Source organism: Urocampus carinirostris, chromosome 20, assembly GCF_059441175.1.
Source record: "Urocampus carinirostris isolate Australia breed hairy pipefish chromosome 20, RoL_Ucar_1.0, whole genome shotgun sequence".
Classification (NCBI taxonomy): domain Eukaryota; kingdom Metazoa; phylum Chordata; class Actinopteri; order Syngnathiformes; family Syngnathidae; genus Urocampus; species Urocampus carinirostris.
In genome coordinates this window covers 20,318,697-20,336,570 of record NC_142368.1, presented here as the reverse complement: position 1 = coordinate 20,336,570, position 17,874 = coordinate 20,318,697, and the positions used below count along the sequence as shown (strand labels likewise).

The following is a 17,874-nucleotide window of genomic DNA, read 5'->3' as shown; positions in this document are numbered from 1 at the left end:
AAAGTACATTAAAAGCATCGTGGAAAGAGGAGTTCACGTGGCTTGTAGCAAACATTGCACGAATGAAGATGAGTAAATACAGGTACATACTGATGGCAGATGGAAAACAGCGATGTCATATCCATGCAATGAATGTTACGAGTAGATTTATAATAAACGTAATTTTAAAGTGTTGTTCTGTTATATATTCTGATTATCAATCCTTAATACTTTGCAACAATGTCTTTTTTTTGCGATGAGTCGTCTTATTGTGTTTCAAGTTGTGAAAAATGGGGGAGGCAACTTTATGGCTGGGGAGGCAACTTTTCAGAGTTGTCTGCCCTGGTGTCCGCTAACCTTTTGTCATGAATTTCAGACACTGTCATCAGGTTTTTTTTTTAAATTATTTATATTTGCCTCACTCCAAAATGTGACTCCTAAACAAAGAACACATATACTCTTAAAATATTCTGCAGTTTGCAATATTCTGTGGTCTGTACAGCCATTTGAGACTCCTTTTGATTAAGGGTTACACAAATAGACTTGACTTAATTCTTTTAACATATTTTTTCCACTTAAAGGGATACATTTCGTAATACATAGAGACGCTTGAATTGCAAACTTGGTAAAAAAAAAACAATGTGGGTCCTTGATCCTGTTTCTTGGTTTGTTATGAGAAAAAAAAATCTCTAAGTTGGTCCTTATTTGTTTTAATCACAAAAAAAATGGTAAATATTTTTAAACCAACCCCCGGATTGTCTTTTTTTTAATTAAAACAAAAGAATCAAATATCTGTCAAGAACCGGAACATGAGGAGAACCCAAATGCGTGTCGTTTCTCACACAAGCTTTTATTTTACGGGAAATGGGGCAGTCATGCACACTAACCCAAACGCCAGTGATTCGGCGATCGTTGGGCGGAAGACGTAAGGCAGCAGTCTGGCGTGGAACGACAGGAAGCCAGAGGCCGAAGAGATCAATACCAATTGCCTGAGCAGATATCAGACAGATGGGGTCGATACCGGACAGGGCGGGACAGACAGGATTGATATCAAAACTGGATATCAAAATTTAACAGGACAAACTAGACGGGAACGAAACTGAAGATCGAAATTAAACAGGACAAAATAGCTAGAACAATACCGGACAGCAAACACAAGCAGGAAACCGGACAGAGTCTAAATCCACGTCGTGCGGGTGCAGAGGTTCATTGACGGACTGACAAAGGGAGAGTGAGAGCACTGATCTTAAATAGAAGGGAAGCTAATCCGTCAACGAGCCCCAGCTGGCGCCACACGGCCGCGGCCAATTGGGCGCCATGGCAACCGTGACAATATCGGGCTCATATTGTTCAAAATAACTCGAGAGATGGATTACTTTATTAAGAAAAAGTTTGTTCCTTTCAATAACTCACTCTGTACCAGAGGTGCATTTTCACATCGTTTTTGCTTTTATTTGATGTTACTGTGTCAGATCTCAAATAATATATATATATTTCTTTCCTAGCAAAAATAACCTATTTTTGTTTTGTTTTTTTGTTTTACATGTAGGAATCTATTCTGTGGGTCTTAGAAAATGTGTCAAACATATCTACTAGTGCTTTTTAAAAGACTCAAAAACAACCCCAAAACTGTCTCATTTTGCTTGAAAAAAATCAAAGATGTGCAAAGATTGAGTCATTTTGTACAAAACAGCCCAAGTCATTGAATGGTCGATTTTAGACAACGTTTTGGGTCATTGATGCAATAAACAAGAATTGCATAATTTTAATAAGACTCAAAATAATATTACGTAACAGAATTTTCTTTATGGTCATTGATTACAAACAGTATACTTTTTTCCAGCAAGATTAGATGTGGCACTTCAGGATAAACATGTGATGAAATACTTAAAGTTAAAGATTACATATATATATATATATATATATATATATATATATATATATATATATATATATATATATATATATATATATATATACTGTATATATATACATACACAAGAGCCAAGTACTTACTTCAGACCAGGTAATGAGCAGCTCATTATTTTCTGGGCTGTGTTGATGAATCAGTTTTACAGTAGGAATTCAATGTGCATCCTGTTTTCCCTGTCTGAACCTGGTTTTCATTTTGACAATTTGGAAAATGATAGTTCCATCGGCAAATCGTTTTCATAGCCACCAGAACTCCGCTTACATTATTTAAACCCAAGAGAATTCTGAGAGCGGACAATCATCTCTTTCTTTGGATTTGTCATATTTTTTTCTGTCTCCTTACCAGATTGAGGTTTGCGAGGTCGTCTTGCCTGACGTCATCCGCTGTGTGCTGAGTGGCATCGACGGGTGTGTGCTAGCTCTGGGGTGCGCTGATGTGGGTGAGTAAACTCCAGTGTTACTGAAATGACAAGAGTTACTGGTTCCTTCATTTAAAAGGTAATAGCGTTACCCCTTGAGCTTAGGTACACCCACGCGCTGCTTACTATTCACTATTGGTGACACACAACCAGATATGTACTCACTGGAGGTAACATAGGGCTTAAAAAAATCGAGCCCGACTAAACCTGGCGAGCAGTTATTAAAGGCCGAACCAGCCCAAGTCCAGCAAATTGACTGGATTCGGGGAACTGAGGCAGACGTAATCCCAAATTTTCCTACTTTATCTGTGAGGACTCGGAAGGAGGAGGAGGGTTTCTCCTCCAAACATACAAACGAGCGCCCAGACGAAGGAGACAGAATCCTCCACAAAGAAAAAGAAAGAAAGAAAAATGACAGGTGGATAATTTAAAAAAATAAAAAAAACGTCAGCAGAGGAGAAACCCAGCCCAAACACCAACGTAATTATTTCAAATGCATGGGAGGGCAAAACTATTATTACCCCCAAAAAAATGTACACAGCACTAATCCTTGTTAAAAATAACATACAGTCAATAGACGATAGACAGTCAACTCCCTTCCAGACGCTTTTTTCCTTTTGTGATTGGTCAATATGCATTTTCTATCACTAGGGTGGCGGGAGTACTGGAGCCCATCCCAGCCGACTGTGGGCAGTGGGCAGGGGACACCCTGTAGTGCAGGGGTGGCAAACACGTGGCTCTAGAGCCGCATGCGGCTCTTGGCCAATAAGAATGCGGCTCTTTGCCTCATCATATTTTCTTTATAGGTTAGCGCCTTACATGGCTGCAAGGCCGCTATTGGGAAATGTGGAGCACATTGTAAGGCGCTTTGGGAAGTCATTGACTTAAAAAGCGCTATATAAATGCAGATCATTTCATTTCATTTCATTATTCTGTGGCTCTTTAACTTTTTTCTTGTTTATTTTTTTTATATTTTGTGTGTTGAGAGTGGACACTTTCCTTGAAATCAATACAAGAACAATACTTGTATTGTAAGGAGAGGAGTGTGTTATGGAAAAGAATATGTTTTCAATTTTGTGTGTTTGTGTGTGTCTATCTGTCATGGCAGGTCAGTGCGTGGTGTGGCTCCTTGACTCTTACAGTTAAAAATTTCGGCTCTTTGTGTCAAACCTGTTCACCAACCCTGCTGTAGTGGTTGCCAGCCATTTGCAGAGCACACAATGACCGACATCTCACTCGTTCATTCATACCTAGGGACAATTTGGATCGGCCAATTAACCCACATAGGCACAAGGAAAACATGCAAACTCCGCATGTGGGGGCTCCTGGAATTGAATCAGCAGAGCGCTAACCTCCCAGCCGCCGTGCTGCCCCAGCATACAGTACCTGGTATTCCTTGGCGGTCCAAGTGCTAACCAGGCCTGACCTTGCTTTACTTTCGTGATTGAACAAGATCGGGTGCTCTCAGGGTAGTATGGCCATAAGCCCTGCCTCCCTCTGGAAACGCCCCTGATTCACTATCAGCTTTTACAAAGTTCAAATTTGAAAACGAGAGAGGGATGCATTTATCCACGTTCCAGGATCATCCACGCATCCATGGACTCCCTCCCAACCCTGTTACACTTCAGACCCTCATCCATCTTTCCCTCTCTTCTGCTCCTCTTAAAGTGTCATTGAACTGAAAAATCCAACACTTGATTGTATGATTTTGTTTGTTCATAAATGATGAGCACTCGAGCATAAAGCCCACCCAAACAACCCATGTTATTGTATTTCTGGTAGTGCAGAGGGGATTGTAAAGAAAATGGACTGTAAAATGTTGCTATTAAAGATATGGACCCTGGCACTTAGCCTTGCTGAAAGCGGGTTACAAGCGGGCAGGGTCTCCTTGAAGCATCTCGTTTTTTTTTCGTATGAAGCCACTCTCCGTAAATGAATTAGTTGGCTCATGCAGACAACACGTGGCTCGGGATATCAATCTCCTCGGCAGAATATTTTCTCAATAACAGACGGGAGCAAGCAGTTTGTCCTGTAATTGGAATAAACCGATTCCCTTACTCTCATTCAATTAATGTCTGGATCGAGCAAAAAAGGAAAAGAAAATACATCCTGTGTACGGCTGACTAAAAGCCAGTCAAAATTGCATGAAAAAGCTTTTATCTTTTGTCGAATCCCAATAAAGTGATGACTTGTTTTGTAGAATCATGCCTTTATGCAGGGTCAGAAACACAAAAATGTTGAAAGACCCATATCGGGCCCAAAAAGGAACACAAAATGTCTAGAATTGTGAAAAAAAAAAAAAACCTTTATAAGCCTTATAATGAAGATGCTAATCGGCTACGGCACTTCACATGCTTTCTATATTTCTTCTGGACGCCTTTCATGAAGCTAAGGAAATTACACGAAACAGGCAGGAAGTCAGGTGTGAAATTGAGGGCTATATTAGTTATATTTTTAAAGAAAGCTATTTGAAAAACAAGCTTAGCATCATTTGGATATTTCTATTTATCTATCTATCTATCTTGGTCATATCCCTCCAGAAGGGTGACCAACAGCAAGACAAACACATACACAATAACACAATAACAAGTCTGGTCAAGTCAAGTCATTTTTATTTGTATAGCCCTTAATCAGAAAGAGTCTCAAAGGGCTGCACAGGTTATTGCACAGACTATTATTTCAGACTATTATTACATCATCCCCTGATCTGAAACCAACATGAGGGCAAGGAAAAACTCAAAAACCTCAACATGAGGAAAATGAAGAAACCTTGAGAAGGGACTGCACATCAATTGCACTTGTGTTCACCACAGGTTCCTGGTCAAGCATGGTCGGCAACACCGATAGCATTCAAAAGCTGGGGCTGATCCCGTGTGCAATCTCCTTGGCGTTCGGGGGAAAATCTAGTCGGCGGCTGCTGCATTAGTTGCAAAACTTTGCGACCTAATATTGATCCATAAATAAGGCGCACTGTATTATAAGGCGCATGGTCAGATTTTGAAAAAAATAAAGGCTTTTAAGTGCGCCTTATAGTGCGAAAAATACGGTACTATTATTTTAAACTCAAAACGTCATAATTTTTTACAAAGTGTATCCGTGAAAGAGTATAAAGCTTTTTACAAGTCCATTAAAATGGTGAAATTAATATAATTTCAAAACCAAAATGTACATAGAAGAGCCCAAATCCTAGTAACTATATCAACAAAGTGAATCAGTTAATGAGTAGAAAGCTATTTAAGTAGCAAGATGTTTGCAAAACAAGCTAACAGCATGGTTTTATATCAATCTGTCAAGACCAGAACGGAAACAGGACCCACTCGCGTAACAAGTTTTATTAGTAGAAAGGGAAAGGGTTGCACCCACGATCCGGGGATTGCTGGACGTGGGAAGCAGGTCGCTCTGAACGAGGAAGTGGGACTTCCGTGGCGAGCGATGGCGGTGTCGGGAACGGAAAGAACGGCTCAGTAGCCGGGATAGAAGAGCAATATCGTGGTCGGGATCGGAAACAAGTCGAAAGCCAGGAGAGAAGAATAGACGTGGTCGAGATAAAAACAGGTCGTAATTCGGGGCGGGAGAGCAGATGTGGTCGAGATCAAAACAGATCGTAGCCGGAGACAAACAGGAGGAAAAAAACAGGACATGCGAAAAAGGACTTGCCGTGTAAAAACAGAGATTCGCAAACGGACCGACAAAAGGGGTCTGACAGGACAGAGTTTAAATACTGACAGGGAGCCAATCCGTCAACAAGCTGCAGCTGGCGCCACACGGGCAGGGCCAATTGGGTGCCATGGCAACCGTGACACAATCTGACATATGAAAGACCAAAAAACTAATTATTCTGACGAAAATACTACCATTTTAAACCCAAAATGCACTCAAAGTAGCCAAAACTTTGGTAATAATATCCGAAAGTTTTTCACTGAATGGCTAAAAGTAACGGCCAAAACATTAATGTTGTGGGAATAAATTTTACCCTCCCTACAAAAATACACAAGAATAGTTTTACACTTTCATTTGTAGGGTGTATAGTATGTTTTAATGTTGTTTGACATATTTGTTATACATAGAGAAATATTTGGGAAGTATTCGATTATTATTTGTGACCAGCCCTTGCTTGGGATTGTTTTTGTAGAGGGCCAAACCATTCAAGCAGGGGGAATACATTTTACTTGGGAGAATCTCTCCCTCCACAAATACACACAAATAGTTTTGATATCCAATAGTATTGAAATATAGTTTGACCCAATTATTAAATATAAAGAAGTGTGGTCTTTGATTTATTTTTGTGACTTCCCTTTGCTGTTTTTTTAGAGGACCATACCATTCAAACGGGGGTAATACATTGCACTGGGGATAATCCTCACTAGGGTTTCAGGGGGTGCTGGAACCCACCCCAGCTATTTCGGGCAGTAGTTTTACTAAAATTTCCTTTGTAGGTGGGTGTCCAATATCTATTACCGATATATGTAAAGAAATCAGGTCTTTGATTAGTATTTGGGATTCCCCTCTTGCTTAAACTTGTTTTTAGGGGTTAAACTATTAAACACACCCTTCAAAAATACACTATAGCCCACACAAAAAGCTCTGCTCGCAGTTTTTTTGTGTTATTAGAAATTATTTAGGTCTTTGATTATGTTCAACCCATTTTGCAACAATGACAATAAAGGTATATTCTTTTCTATATTCTATTCTCTATTACTATCTGATAAGTTCGTTCTGTGTTAACTATTGGACAAAAGCAAAGGAAATGTCATGGGATGCCAGTACCTCATTTTTGTTGTTTTGACTATTGCATCAGTGTCGCTATTGGTCAATCATGGTGCTGTTCTTTGATAAACACACTCTTTAGGGCCGATCTGTTTTTTGTAACCATGAAGATTTAATAAAAAGAGGTGGCACAGAGGGTGTTGGGAAAAGCTGATCTGAAAGCTGATCTCCCGGTTCAAAATCCATTGATGTCTTCTCACCTTAGCTTGAGTGTCGAGTCAAGTTTAAACTCAACAGGATCAATTGCACTTCTGTTCACCACAGGTTCCTGGTCAAGCATGGTCGGCAACACCGATAGCATTCAAAAGCTGGGGCTGATCCCGTGTGCAATCTCCTGGCTGTACAGCGCTATTGAGAAGAGACGGGAGAAAACGTGGACCGATTTGACTGTTTCCGTATCCGCTGTGGAGCTATGCAGCGGGGAGGAGGACACACTCAGAGATCTGTTGGGGGAGGTTGTCCCTCCTTCAGGCAATGGGCAAGACGGCCCTAGAGCGCATGTTCGGCTCCAGGAGGACCCTGTCCTTGGGATACAGGTAGAATAAAGGGAAGGGGAAGGTGAAGGGGTTGGGAAGAAAGAAGAAAGAAGTTTACATTATTGTCTTTGATTACAACTTGGTGTGCATTGTTTTCAACGTCCGTCAGACTTGTCAGAGAGCAGCCTATGATTTCCTGGGCTGTCTCGTTGACCCTCTCTAAGGTTCTCCTGTCTGCTGCCTAGCATACAACAATGTGATGCTGTATGCCAGTACTTGAGTTTGATTTTTCTTTCATCTAAAGTGAGATTTACCTTTTTTATGCTGACTCCACAGCTTCGAAACCACAATCGTGTCAAAGCCTCGACAGCCGAGCGAGCCGCCTCCCTCCTGGACGTGGCCTTAGCAGCCCGGCGGCACGATGACTTCACCACTTTCTTGTCCCACAGCTCCGTCATGTTCTTCACTCTGCATGTGCAACCCCCTCGCACACAAGAGAGCGGCAACGCTGGGAAAGGTTGTGATCAAATATTTATCCAGCGCTGGGCAAATGAGCTGTTTTTGATAAATTATTTTGCAGCTAACCCTTAATCTCGCATCTTAAAAAGCTCAGGTTTTGTATTTTGATGTCGATTTTTTTTGGTGTAGGGTCCAGCAAGTTGACCATGATTGACGTGTGCAGTGGCATGAAGGGCGGGGTTGGATATCTGAAAAATAAACCCCCCCATTCCGACCTAGGTCCGGTTGTTTTGTCGCTACTAAGTGGACATCAAACCATTCCCAAAAAGTAAGAGTTTTATGATACAAACATCATGGATCCATTTATTTGATGAAGTACTCATTTAATGTTTGTGTCTGCAGGGGAAGTAAGTTGACCATGCTTCTTCGGGAGTCCTTGAGTCATGCTAACTGCCACACCGCAGTCATCGCTCAGGTTGCTAATACGCTATCGCAGCTCCAGGAAACAACCTCCATCATCCAACTTGCCTCTCGCATCCGCAGGACACAGAAAAGGAGCAAGGTATTGCATAAGCTTCTTTGCAAAGATTTCCTTGCATTAATCACCTCTTTATTTTTATCAATAGTCCCCATCGTCAATTGGTTATGGCCATGCATCATAGCAAGCGTAGCGATTCGTATGCCCTTTTCGTATTTTGGAATAATCGCAAGCCACGATTGCATGGTTATCTTGTTTTTGCTTCTCTTTTAAGTATCATTAATAATAACAAATACAGTAAAGTAAAAAGAAATACAGCATTGTGTCACAAACGCGCAAAGTCTTGACAAAGGATTTGAGATTCTGATCTGAAACAAGAAAGAGAAAGGCATTGTGCGAGGTAGTTCATCCAATAGTATTATATATATATATATATATATATATATATATATATTATATATATACCACAGCCATATCCCCCTCGTGGGAGGTGGCTAGAGTCATTTCTGACTCTTTTTGGGAGATTGATTCAGAGGAGAGCCCAGCCCCCTCGCTCAACCGAACTGAGGTGTTGGGAGTCATTAGTTGACCAAACCCCCCAATTCCAACCCCTCATGCTTAACGCCAAGCAGGGAGGCAACGGGTATGACTCGGCCGAGGCTTGAACCACAACCTCCCAGTCTCGGGGCGGGCGCCATACCCCCAAGGCCACCGAGCTGGTTCGAGTTCATCCAATAGAATATAGGCATATTAATGATGCTGTGATGCAAACAAATAGCAGAGCATCGTTTTATATGACATCAACCGATAGCAAACAACCATTTTAGAGATGTAATTATACACATGAACACTACAATTTTTATTTTGATAAGTTTTTGGGTATGCCAAATACATTTTCCTGATGTGGTCGAGTGAGGAAAATGCCATAGAGAGGGGCCTACAAAACATCCGAACCCACACTAAAATGTAGAACATCAAAAGTATCCGAAGGTTCTTCTGTAATTCATTAATGAAAGGAATTGGCATTGTGTGGTTTACTCAACAGCAGTCCAACTCGTGCTCACCTAACGGGAGGAGCTTGACCAGACAAAAAAAAGGCCGGCCGTCTTATTCCCTGCGAGCTTTTCACTCCACGGACGAAGTCGACGTGGACGTGCAACATTTTCGCCTTCGCGAGGAGCTCGACGAGCACTCCAACAGCGATCAGTCCTGCGACACAGTCATCCAAATAGACTCTGACGGCTTGATTCATCATAGAGCTCCCCCGAGGTTAACCAAACCCGAGTTTGTGCCCATCATCCCCTCCTTACATCCAAACAAAGCCGACACAGAAGACCCGGAGTTCACCGCTCTGCTCCAGGAGCTACTGAAAATACCCAAACTGCATGCAGAGAACCGGAAAGACGACGCTCAAGGGCAGACAGAAACGCCGAAGAAACCGGAAAGAGACTGTCTCAAATGTGACACGTTTGCCGAGCTTCAGGAACGCTTGGGCTGCATTGATGGAGAAGAAGCCATGGTTTTGCTCAAATCTTGCTCAAAAGGCACTCCCAAGGCTGAAGTGGCACAAAAATCCCAGAAAGAGACTGAGAAACCGGCCAGTTCGGAAACATTAGAGGCGTCCAAGCAGGCTACAGGCAGAGAAAAGCAAGCAGGAGACAATTTTCAGAGAGAGGACTCTGGTCTTTATGATTGTGAAGAGTGCAGTGCTACGAGTTCCGGTGAGGAGCCACAAAATCACACTCTCAATCGAAATGCAACATGCCGCTATCAGCTAGCGAAACCTGCAGCAAATCAGCCTGCTAGAACACTCTCTTCTCCATTTGTGGAAGCTGTTGCCTCTGATGGTACAGAGAAACTAGAGAGTCAAGAATGGTTCAAGCCAGACAAAAGGACTTCTCCAATTGGAAAGAGTCTACCTGCTTCTCCTCCCTCTCCATCTTGCTCATCTTCAAAACCTTGCAGCTCTCCACCCGCAGCGACAGACAATAAAAACGCCAAGGAAATGACTGCCACTATCACGGTCACCGTTCAACAACCGTTGGATTTGAAAGGCCAAGACGAATTGGTCTTCTCCGTGGTGGAGGAGGTGGCCATCGGCAGTGCGCTGGACCCTGGCAGGACGGGAGGGAACATAATTTGCATAAAAGACACCGCTCGCTCTACAGCGAACATGCAGGGCTGTGCCGGTGGACAACCAATTCAAATTATCAGCAACATAACTGAAGATTCTGGAGGTCAAAGAGATACCACCCAGAGTGTTTTTTATAAAGGAGCCTCAAGAAGAGAAAGATCTCTACCCTCATTCATAAATCCCGTGCTTATGAATGAGGACGAGAGTGTCATAGAATGTTTTGGATCATCTTCAGAGATTTTAAAAAAGACTTGCTTCAGTCAGAGTTCCTCAACCTCAGAAATTAAAACATGCGTTGAGATGATTCAAGACAAAAGCCATCATGGAGACTGGGAGCATGTTTACTCCGTGATCCCCCCAAAGCCCTCCCTGAGGGAGGAGTCGCCTCACAGATGTTTTGGGAATACCAAGCTCCTCGGTGCTTCTCTCAGTTGCCTGGAAACTGAGTCCTTTCACACAGGTAGTCTGCCTCTGACCTGGCTGAATGCCAAGCGCCATGAAAGCCATCATCGTGTGGCCGAGACTCGAGGAGTTCCCAGGGGGGTGACATCATCCACTCCCTGCAGCCCTGGAGGGACCCTTGACAGGAGGCAAGGCAAGCAATTTTCCTCATTTGACAACAAGGCCTCTTCTCTGAAATATGAAGCAGAGCCTAGGCAGGCGGCCAGGAGACCCCCTAGAAGGGGGGTGGGATCGTTATTGGAGCCCTCAAAAGTAAGCACGAAACATGATCACATGCGGATGATGTCACCCGTGGAGGAGAGCGGCAGACTTTTTAGGGACAGAAGGGATCACCTGACGAGCAAATCCCTTGGGAGGAACGCACGGCAGGTTCCTGAAACATCTCCAAGTCATAGAGAGCTGTCCAAGAAAAGTTCCCACAAAGGAAAGAGTGTTGGAGATTCAACCATACCGAGATCTAGCAGAAGCTCAAGAAAGACTCGACAGATGAGTCAAAGTCAGAATCCTATTCCTTTAGAAACCCCGACAAGACACACCAAGCTATCCGCTGCAGGGAAACTCAAACTAGCTTGTCCTAAAGTACGTCGGCTGTCCGCCCCGAGCATCAAGAACCTCAGCCTGCCCCGCAAAGGCCTTCAGTCGGCCATAAACCGCAGTGCCAGCCTCTCCCCGGACAGCAAAACTCAGAGAACCTCCTCATTCCCGTCCTCCCCACCAACCTCCTTTGGGTCCATCACCCGGACGCACAGTCAGAGCTCCACCAGCTCCTCCACCAAATCCGCCATCCAGGGCTTCGCCAACGGCCGCATTTCCGACTTCCTCAAAGAAAAGCCAGCCAGCCCCGAAAGGTCCGGACCAGACCCTACCTGGTTCCCGTCCCCGTACAGCCGGCTTACCTCGGCCCGAACGCCTCCTCACATGAGTGGCCACACCAGTGACACCACCAGTGTGTTGAGCGGTGACTTGCCTCCAGCCATGGGGAAGACCTCGCTGTATTTTTCTAACCGGAACAGTACCATGAGCAGTGGCTACGATAGCTTGCGGAGGGATGGCGACGCCGCGGGTAGTGCCGCGTCATACGGGGATTCCGTGAGTGACCGGAGCGGGTCGTTCCTTGCCGAAGCTCACGGAGGACACTCATCTTGCCAGAGAGGTAAAAAAATGATACTAGGTGATTAATAAGAATGAAAAATCACATGTGTAAAAGTATTTGGACACATGGCCGTGAAAAGAGAGACAATGTAGGAACCATAAGATTAAATATATGTTATTTATTGAATACATTATTTAGGGTACGAAGTAGTCAAGTAACATTAGGGGTTCAATTAAAAAAGAGAAATGATTATTCATCTTGATTAATAGGAAAATAATGTAATTAATTGAAGTGTATTTAAGGAAAATGTACATATACAATGTACTAGATAAAAAAATACACACATATTTTTCCATTGGGATGGATCTTTGCTTGTTTGTTGATATACATTTTTTTTTTCAAAACTTAATAAAATAATAATAAAATAATAACTAATCTCATTTCATTCCCTTTTTATTTTTATTCCTTCCCACCTAAATAAAGAATTAGTTTACTCAATGTACAGTACGGTACTTGATTTTTCAAATGTTTTTTTTTTTTTCAATTATTTGTCATATTTAAAAAAAAACACAAAAAAAACCCTTTATTAATTCTCATTTTATCAATAAAAATGTAAATAACTAAAGACATCTTTAAGTAAAAATAAAGGTACTTTATTTTCTTTTAAATTTCATCATTATCTATAACAGGGGTGTCAAGCAGGCGGGCCGGATTAGGTCCGCTAAGGGATTGAATCTGGCCCGGGAGACAACACTAAGAAACGCAAGAGAAAAATTAGCTGCAGGTTGAAATATGTCCACCAGGTGTTGCCTAAGCCAGGTGCCTCTCACAAAGACGTTGTTTCTCTCTCTCTCTCTCTCTCTCTCTCTCTCTCTCTCTCTCTCTCTCTCTCTCTCTCTCTCTCTTTCTCTCTTTCTCTCTTTCTCTCTTTCTTCCTCTTCCTTTTTTCCTATTCTCTCTTTCTCTCTCTTGCCATCCCCTTCTCTCTTTCTCCCCTTCTCTTTTCTCTCCTTCTCTCTTTTTAGTTCTCTTTGGATTTCTTTCTTTCTCTTTCGTTCTTCCCCCTCTCTCACTATTTCTCTATTCATCTCTTTTGTTTCTCATGTTCTCTCTCTTTTTCTCTCGCTCTTTCTCTTATTTCCTTCCCTCTCTTATTCTTTCACTCTAATCTACGAGTCCAGCCCCCGAGAGAATGTATGTTCTATCGTGCAGGCCCCCGAGTTAAAGTGAGTTTGACACCCCTGATCCATGTTATGTTTTGGTAGGGGGATCGTCAAATAGACAAACAAACACCCTACAAAAACCCCCTTTTTTAAAATAATTACCCAAAATTACTTAAATAATGATTTATGTAGTCAAGTAATTTATCTTTAACTTTTTGGAGAGGGTGAGGGTTGCTTATTTATCAAATTGCCCCCCAGGACAACAAAAAAATATTAAAAATGTGTCTTTCTTACCATCCCTCCAGTTTGGTGTGTATGTAAATATTTCTGGAAATATTTAAAAGAATATATTTAAAATTCACTCCAAAAACTTACAAATCCGAAATGAAAGACAGTCACCATTGTACTCGTATTGGGAATCTGCTACATGCGGTGAGGTTCCGTCCCCATGACGAGCGCTCGGGCCCCCGGGGAAGGCTCCCCTGCCTCAATTGCACTCAAACCTTGCTTCTTGATGCAATTTTAATGACCATGCAGGGGGGGGGGGTAACTGGGGGAAATTGGGTCAGCTACGAACAAAGAATTTACATGCACAAGTTCAATAAAGTCTTGAACCATCTCTTGTGTCGCCTTCAAAATAATACAAATGTTGTACAAGTAGAGGCACAATTTGATTAGTCTTGTTTAGAAGAATTACAAATAGAAATTGGAAATGTTGTTGGGGTCCCCAGTGGGCCGTGTATAATGCCGTGTACGGGAGGGGGTAGCTGTTGTTCTCAAGAGTGTGAGTTGGGGTGTGTCAGACGTCTTGACCTAGTTAAAGCGACAGTGTGTGTTATTTAGCTGTTTAAAAATACTTAATTCGATTTAATAAAACACTATTGATTCTAATAATAAGCAAAAAAAAAACACTCATAAACTTATTTTAGGCCATGCCTCTATGTGAATTAAGCTTACTGGGCTGGTCATACAAGCAAACTGCGCTGAGTTACAGTATTTTGGCATTTGGCACTTGTCATCTGTGACTTTTCCCCCCCATTGTTTCCTTCTCCAGCCACTCATGTTTTGCTGCAGGTTGCTATTGTTAGCTGTTTCTGTTATAGCCTTCAGTTTTACGGGCCTTCAACAGCTGCTTATGCAAGTGAGCGTCACTAATTATAGTGATTCAAGCATCTTGCGATTGTAATCGTCAACTTTCTACATACTCTTTTCTTCTCTAGCCACTCACATGCCGGCTATGGCCTGCCGCTATTGTTATTTTTAACTGCTACAAGTAAATATAGCTTGCACTTACATTTTCTTTCGTGGTATTTTTAGTAGCATTTCTGACTAGCCGCTAAAGTTAGCTGCTTACACCAGCTCTATTGGCTATTTTCAGCTGCTCCGGGTGCATTCAGCCGATTTGGTCTTTTCTTGTCAGACATCTTTCATTGTTTCATTTTCTAGTCACTCATGTCGCTGAGTTCCGTGATCCGGGATCCTTACGCTTTTGCAATCTTGTACTGGTCTTTTTAGTAGCTCCTCGCTAGCCGAACTATTACATGCGGTCACTTTACAAGTCGTGGAATGTTAAGATTGAGATTAAAGAATTATTATTTCCATAAACTTTCCTACAGTTGATGGATACTGCAATATTAACCTGTTTCCAAATTCAGGCTCTCACGTGCTTCAGCGGCAGGCAGCGGTTTTTGGAGCAAAACCGTCAGTAGAACGTAGACGTCGGATTCCTGTCCCACAAACTCAGCGCGGATCTGGAGCCGGTCGAGCGGAATCCCATGCAGGAGCACACCATGCAGAAGCCAGACTGTGAGTTATTGTATTTTGCCTGGAAATTGGAAACTTTTTATAATAATAATGATAATCATGAAAATAATCATCTTTTTTCAAATAAGATTTTTGCTTATTTGATTATTTTTGCCTTATATTACCATTCAGTAAATATAAATATTTATAAATTTATTTTATTATATTATTTTGCATTCTCGTTGCAAAAACATATGACAAATTAGACAGTGGTTAGCGCGTGTGTGGCACAGTTCTAAGGTCTTGGGAACCTCCTGTGTGGGTTCAAATCCAGCTACCGGACTTCCTGTGCGGAGTTTGTATGTTCTCCTGTAGCTGGGATAGGCTGGGATGGGCTCTAGCACCCCCGTGACCCTACTGAGGATAAGCGGTGCAGATGATGGATGGATTTATAAGTGAGAATTTTTTGATAATGTCTGATTTTTTGTTATATTATTATTTTTCCTATTTTGCTATAAATGTTTTCTTATTTCACTACAAGGTTTCCTGAATGCTTTGCAGCAACACCCTGTAAAACATGTTTAAACATTTGAGAGAAAAATTAGTATTAGTTTTATATTTGCTGTATATTTTTTAAGTTTTCCTATATTTTTTCCCCATTATACCAAAATATATATACTAATTATTTCATTGTGTTTACCTCAATTCTTTTTTTTTAAAGTCAAATACATTAAAAGGGAATGTAATAAAATAAAAATATATCATTTAAAGTAAGATTTTATTATTGTATGTTAGATTTACTATATTTCCAGCAACTCCACACTTCAAAAAAGCATTTTTTAAAATAGTGTAAAATATGAAAAATGCAAGAAAAAAAAAACAAAAAAAAAACAAGAACTGGACAAATAAGCTCCTAAAAGAGACTTTTTTTCCACACAGGAAATGTGCACAGGTTACAAATGTGCTTCTTCTTTATTCAGCCCTTAATCGAAACATAAATTAACCAACATGAAGAAATGATACCACCCAGTGGCAGAAAAATGACCCCCTTAACAAAATGTGTTTTGCAGTACTAAACTCACAGACAGAAGATCATACATCAACTTTTTTGATAAGCTTCTGTTAATCAAGTTCTGTACTTGTTAGTTATTAGCACATACTAGCATCCATTTCCCCCTATGTTCCGGTCCGGAGCCTTCGCTCTGAAAATGCTGGTCTACTAGTGATCCCGAGATCCAAGAAAAAATCAGCTGGTTCCAGAGCGTTCTCCATTCGGGTCCTGGTGCTCTGGAATGCACTTCCCCCTGAGATTTGATCTGCAACCTCAGTGGAAATGTTTACATTTAAAACATAATTCTATTCTATAGCATATAAATAACCTATATTTTATGTTGACAATATCTGTGCTTTATTTGCCCTCATGCAGGTTTTAGATCAGGGGATGGTGTCATAATAGTCTGTGGTTTGCAATAATCAGTGGTCTGTGCAGCCCTTTGAGAGTCTTTGTGATTAAGGGCGTCACAAATAAACATGACTTGACTTGTCATCTGTTTGGTGCAGGCGACCTTTGGCAGAGTTTGGAGGCGGATTTCAAGAGGACGAGATGACAAATCGATGGAGATAACTGGGAGTTCAACCCAATCCAGTTCACACTACATGTTCTATTGATGATCACTTACTTATTCAACACATTTTTTTGCTTATGAGAAATTTAAATGTACTTACAATGTTTTTTTTCCCAGCACTTTTGCACATTATGTTGTCGTGGATGTATATATTTACTATATTCAATATGAACTGTATATCTCTAATCCATGCACACAATTGTGGAATTTATATGTTATTAGAGTTTGTAGTTTTCTTTCGGTGTGCCACTTTGCCTTATTTGGTGAAGCACTTGTTTCCGACATTTATCGTAGCTGGAAAAAAATTTAGTTCTGCACTTTTTGTTTCGGTTTTCTTTCAACTGTTGATGGGAAAACTCTCACTTGTACTGTATATACATTTTGATGATTAATATCTTGTGATCTGTGATGAAGGCGACCAAAAACAATAAACTTTCCAACTTTCTAGTGAATCGTGTGCAAGACTTACATTTTTTGTATATCGTCCTAGAGTGGACCCCCAGGATATGGCATCCCCACTTTACGATTGTTTTGCTCTATGTTGTGGAGTATGTATTTAGTCCATGACATCAGCAACAAATGATTTAAATAATTCAAAGAAATACAATTTTGCAGTGTTTATACATATGACAGTTTATATATCTAATATGCCTGTCCGTTATTAGTCGATGTCATATAAGATGCTGGTCTGAAATTGGTTTGCGTCACAGCATGAAAATACCGATATGCTTTCGGCGAACTACCTGCCACGATGCTTTTCGTTTTGTTCCATTCTGAATCTTGTGTAAATAACTGGCTATAGGTCCCAAGATTTTCAGTAATGCTAAAGGGAGAATGATAACCATGAGTGAAAGTTTTGAAATGTGTTTGAATTTAAATCCAGTGTTCCCTGCCCCCTTTGCATCCACCTTCTAACTCCACTGCACCAGCTCAAGTCACGTCAAAGGTAAATCAAATGTCTTTTTACCTCATCTCATCTCATTAGCTGCACCGCTTATCCTCAGTAGGGTCGCGGGGGTGCTGGAGCCCATCCCAGCAATCATCGGGCAGTGGGCAGGGGACACCCTGAACTGGTTGCCAGCCAATCGCAGGGTCTTTTTACCTTTACATGTAAATTTATTGTGTTATTTAATTATACACACAT

The 17,874-nt window shown here is 41.4% G+C and overlaps 1 protein-coding gene across 1 annotated transcript in view; it reads left to right on the top strand.

Annotated features, from left to right (window-relative positions):
* kif26bb (kinesin family member 26Bb) overlaps positions 1–17,182 on the top strand; it is a 33,126-nt gene extending 15,944 nt beyond the window's left edge. The window contains exons 7-14 of the mRNA XM_088325475.1: positions 2,258–2,351; positions 7,362–7,633; positions 7,910–8,090; positions 8,222–8,360; positions 8,435–8,594; positions 9,556–12,259; positions 15,018–15,168; positions 16,666–17,182. Of these exons, the coding sequence (XP_088181601.1) occupies positions 2,258–2,351; positions 7,362–7,633; positions 7,910–8,090; positions 8,222–8,360; positions 8,435–8,594; positions 9,556–12,259; positions 15,018–15,168; positions 16,666–16,729 (3,765 nt within the window). The 3' untranslated portion in view covers positions 16,730–17,182. The remainder of the gene's footprint in view (positions 1–2,257; positions 2,352–7,361; positions 7,634–7,909; positions 8,091–8,221; positions 8,361–8,434; positions 8,595–9,555; positions 12,260–15,017; positions 15,169–16,665) is intronic.
* The last annotated feature ends 692 nt before the right edge of the window (positions 17,183–17,874 follow it).